This window comes from Solea solea, chromosome 19, assembly GCF_958295425.1.
Source record: "Solea solea chromosome 19, fSolSol10.1, whole genome shotgun sequence".
Classification (NCBI taxonomy): Eukaryota; Metazoa; Chordata; class Actinopteri; order Pleuronectiformes; family Soleidae; genus Solea; species Solea solea.
The window spans coordinates 21490272-21495024 of NC_081152.1; the positions used below are offsets into that span (position 1 = coordinate 21490272).

Consider the following 4753-nt stretch of genomic DNA (forward strand, 5'->3'; position numbering starts at 1 on the left):
ATCATCTGCATGATGCGCGTGGGTAGACCGGGGCCTTTAAAGTGAGCACCAAGCCACAGCACGGTGGCACAGTGGTGAGTAGTCGTTGTCTCACAGGAAGAAGGTCCTGATTAAAAGTGGTTTGATTCCTGGACTGGGACCTGTCTGAACCCGTGTATCATTCATTCATTTTCCAAAATGAAACAAAAAAATTAAAAACCGGATCACAAAATGTTTCCAGTTTCCTCCAGTTTTGATTTTTCCAACAAACACAAGTAATAAATAACGTGTTCAGCCTCTGACTCATCGTGAAAACTGGGCTTTGTTGGGTTGTAACCAGTTCCTTTTTCGAGACTAGCCCTAAAATTGAGCTCTGCGGATTTCAAATTTAAATGCATCCATTTGCATCCATTCAATAATAGATGTTTGATGAATCTGGAGAAGATGTGCTTGGAAATTATGAAATAAAAACAGGTTAGCGTGGATGCCAGCTAAAGCTAGTAGCCTGAGTAGCCTGAGTAACAAAGTCTTTTCTGTCCTCCAGGTTTACGAGCAGGACGACCTGTCGGAGCAGATGGCCAGTCTAGAAGGACTGATGAAGCAGCTCAACGCCATCACCGGCTCCGCCTTCTAACCTCTGACGTCCCGCCCGGCCCAGCACTCGGTCACAGTCCAGCGAGGAAACCCCGTCTTTAAACCTGGACGTTCACCTGCCGTCCACCCGCATCAGGTCAGTCCGGGTTTGAAGACGACGTCTGTGGAACCGAGTTTGTGCTGGTTTGTGCTGACCTCGGCTGGTGTTTTGGGGACCGGACAGAAGGGAAGTGGACAGAGAATTAAAAGCATTACGAGGTGTGAAGGTCTTCAGCAGGAGGTCAAACTGAAACCCCCGGTAGATCCTTCAACCTCCATCACAGAACTAGAAAAACCCAATGCCTAGCGCCTCGACATAACAAAAACAGGAGGGAGGGATCATCACAAAAAAAACAAGGTACCGTTATAAGAGCCCTCCTGTTTCTCTTCTTCGTGGTATTTATTCGAGTCCTCCTCCACTGAGTTCTGAACGACTCGGTTACTGTGACTGTACCTCACTTATTTTTCATGATTACTGTTCAAAGTGTTCCTTTTATTTTTCTTTGGGGGTATTTTACCTTTGTGCAGTTACAGGATGTGTATGTGCTTTTAAAAAGAAGTTCCCAGGATCGTCGGTAATCTGCAGCCACCAAAGTTTCACCAAAACGTTCTTTTTTTTTTTAACCTGGATCTTAACGATGTCCGTCACAGTGATGTCAGGTGACACCATTTCTTGGCTAGTTTTTCCTTCACTGGGACCAGAAAGTGTTCCAGACTTCACCAATCACCCATCATCCTTTTCCATATCTGGATCCTGAGGTAAAGAGAAAAAAAAGAAAAGATAAAGGGATTAAAACTGTGATTTTTGACGGATCAGAATGGTGTGGATTTGACTCGGCTCTTGAACGACAGAAACATCTGCTGCTCTCTCTCCACCGAGCCTTTAACTCCAATCTTTACCGACTCGTGTTGTTGCCAAATTCTCCATCTTGGAACTTATCGTGACGTCCTTTGATTTCGCTCCCTGCTCAATTCAGTGAACTGGAAAAGGAGCTAACGTTGGGAACTAACGTCAAACAGTTTCTGGATTTTGGATCAGACAAACAGACGCTTTTCAGCAATTACAAATTCAGTCTGATTGTGTCCTTCGTGAAATTTGGTCGCTCTGAACGCACGACACGTTGTGCGCGTTGTCGCCCCCTGCTGGTTGGAGTACTAAAGAGTTGAAATGTGTTGGCTTTTGGAGGCAAATTCCAAAGTGGAGTTTGTAAGTAAAAAAATGGAAGCTCCGCCCCGTGTTTAAATTATAATTTGGCTTCACTGTGATTTAAAAATGAACAACTGTGAAAGAGTTGTGACAGCGACAGGATCAAGAATCAGCTTTTTTTCTTTTATATATAATTATTTTGTTATTATTATGATTACTACAGTGGGGGGGGCGATGATATTGATAGTACTGTTTATTTTTCCAGTGTTTGACTGAAGGTGACTGTGCTGTACTTGGACCTGATTTTGATGAATTCATATTTATTTTTCATAAGGAAACACGCACACACACACACACACACACACACACATACGTACCTCTGTTAAAAAAAACTGCAAAACCGCCAACTTCACTTTGAATTTACTCGAGGTTCCATTTTTATACAAAAATGACAAAAGAAAACAAAAGGGAGAAAAAACTAAAGACAATAACAGAAATAATTCATATTCCACAAAGTATATTTTTACATTCGCTGTCCTGTCAGAGCTGTTTCTGTCAGTGCTACTTTAAATGTCACGCTCATGAACCTCAGTGAAAATGGATCACAATGGAAAATGGACCATCAATTCAACCATCAACGGTAACACACGGCTTTAGTATTGACTTCAGAGGTGGAACAAGGGAACTGAACCTTCAGAGTTTTGTTTTCAATGTTAGTTCAGTCTGGACGCGATAGAAATAGATTTGTGTCAGCAGCAGGAAAGAAAAAAAACACAGATTTATTTCAATACAAATCAAAGGCTAATGCCTCTGCATGTGGCTACGGTAGCTGCTAACATCTAACACCAATGCTATAGTGTTTGGCAACAGCTATGTGCCTAAACACAGCCACACTGTGTTTAGCTGCTAACATCAAGCACCAATGCTATAGTGAGCTTAGCTACTAAAGTCAAATGGCAATGCTATGGCATCTGGTTACAGTAGTAGCTAACATCAAACAATGATGCTAAACCACCTAGCAACAGTAGCTGTGACTGCCAAACACCGATGTCACAATCTTTTTAGCTGCTAAAATTAAATGCCAATTCCACGGCGTCAGGCTACAATCGCAGCTAACATCACACGCAGTTCTACTGTATTTAGCTAAGCTACCATTGAGCTAACAACAGCATCTGGCTACAGTAATTGCTAATGTCAAATACCAATGTTACAGTCTGTTGAGCTGCTAAAATGAAATTCAACAGTGTCTGGCTAGATTAGCAGCTAACATCAAATGGCAATGGCGTCGGGCTACTTTAGCAGCTAACGTCAAATACTGAAGCTAAAGTGTGTGGCTACAATAGCAGCTAACATCACACAACAATTCTACTGTATCTAGCTACACTGCCTGCTAACGTTGAACCAACCACAGCATATGGCTACAGTAGCAGCTAATGGCTGCTAGACACTTTGAGCTCTCCTCACAAACAAATGTAGCGCCACCTTTTGTAAAAGTCGTTCAAACAATTAGAGAAAACAGAGAAGGAGCCTCGTCAGGTTCTTCCTCCACTGTCCTCTGTTTATCACGTCGACTTCAGCAAATCCTGCCGGTTCCTAAAACGTGACGTACGGACGCTTGTTTTAAGAGAATGAAGCCAGGTCGCGGCGCTAAACCTTAGCGCGGTTAAAAATAAAAACAGGACCACGGTTAAATTGTTCAGCGCTTTCGTTTCCACTTTAAAATGCCAAACTAACGGGCCACAAATATGCTTGGAGTTTGACGGTGTGACTCCCGTCGCCACAGTGTAATTTACAGACCTTTATCTCTCTGTGATGAAAGGAAAAGCCCTGAGGGAGACGCAGAGAGAAAGAGGAGGCAGAGAATGAGAATGTAAATCTTCTCGAGGCGGTGTGTGTGTGTGTGTGTGTGTGTGTGAGCCAGGGCACGGAGGAACCGGGCCAGGAATTCATTATAACGCCGCTTCAAATATTACGATTCAAGCTCACGCTCGCGGGGGCCGTTACAGCGGCGGTGGAAAAGTCCCAGGGACACCGTGGATGCAAAGGTAACGTCTCTGCAGAACGAGAGGCGGGGGACGAAAGGTGAGCGAGTGCGGGGCAGGGTGACGGTGCGGGGATCAAACTCATCAGTATGTTCTGAATGATACATCCCAGTCTGAGCAGAGCACTTCTCATTCTCCTGAGTGAGAAAAACAGCGAACACAAACATCCGACACGACGGCGTCACAAAACTGATTCCACTCAAAGACACAAAATCAGTTTGAGCAGTAAACGCGACATTAAACGATCCGCCGATACCATCGTCACACAAATGGAATTATTAGATTAAAAGTGATCGCACTGGGCCGTTAAATATAAATGTGATTAAATTATCAGTGCTGACGATCGTTTTTATTCTAAATCATTCATCACTCCTTGGACTGGTTTGCTTCCTCCCGGGCGGCTTCATTCATTTCATTCTTCTCAATTTAAACTCGTCTGTCCCCAAAAATGCTTTTTTAACACAGTAACTGAGACCGTCTGCAGTCTAACGTGCGTTTTAACCGTTTCTATATTCAAACAAAAATGTTAAATCATCACCAATGAAAACTATTTTATTTGTTCAGATGCTTTTGCTTGGAGGGAATCATCAGGTTCAAGATAATAAAAGATAAAGTCAGATTAGACAAATTAAAGTGACTGAACGTGAAGAATACGTCAGACTAATCGGTCGAAGTGGCAAAAAAACTGAAAATTGCACGATGTCACGCAGCGCAAGTGTTACGTCAGAAGTGACCACGTTCCAGTCGAGAAGAAATGTTGTGTCAAAATATCATTTTAAAATGTTTTTACGAATGAAAATGAGAATAATGATGTTAAAAAAATGAGCATTCCTTTGATATTCATATCTAATCATATCACAGTCGCAGTTCTCGTCGAAATAATCGCAAGATTAGATATTTATTCAAAATCGTTCAGCCCACCGATAAAAATTCCGACTCTTTTTATTAGAAC

General features: G+C 42.6%; 1 protein-coding gene across 4 annotated transcripts in view; it reads left to right on the forward strand.

Moving 5' to 3' along the window:
• Positions 1-2226, forward strand: part of dcc (DCC netrin 1 receptor) — a 201775-nt gene extending 199549 nt beyond the window's left edge. For all 4 annotated transcript variants that reach the window (XM_058617204.1, XM_058617205.1, XM_058617206.1 and 1 more), the window contains exon 29: positions 524-2226. In XM_058617204.1, coding sequence (XP_058473187.1) covers positions 524-613 — 90 coding nt within the window. In that variant the 3' untranslated portion in view covers positions 614-2226. The remainder of the gene's footprint in view (positions 1-523) is intronic.
• The last annotated feature ends 2527 nt before the right edge of the window (positions 2227-4753 follow it).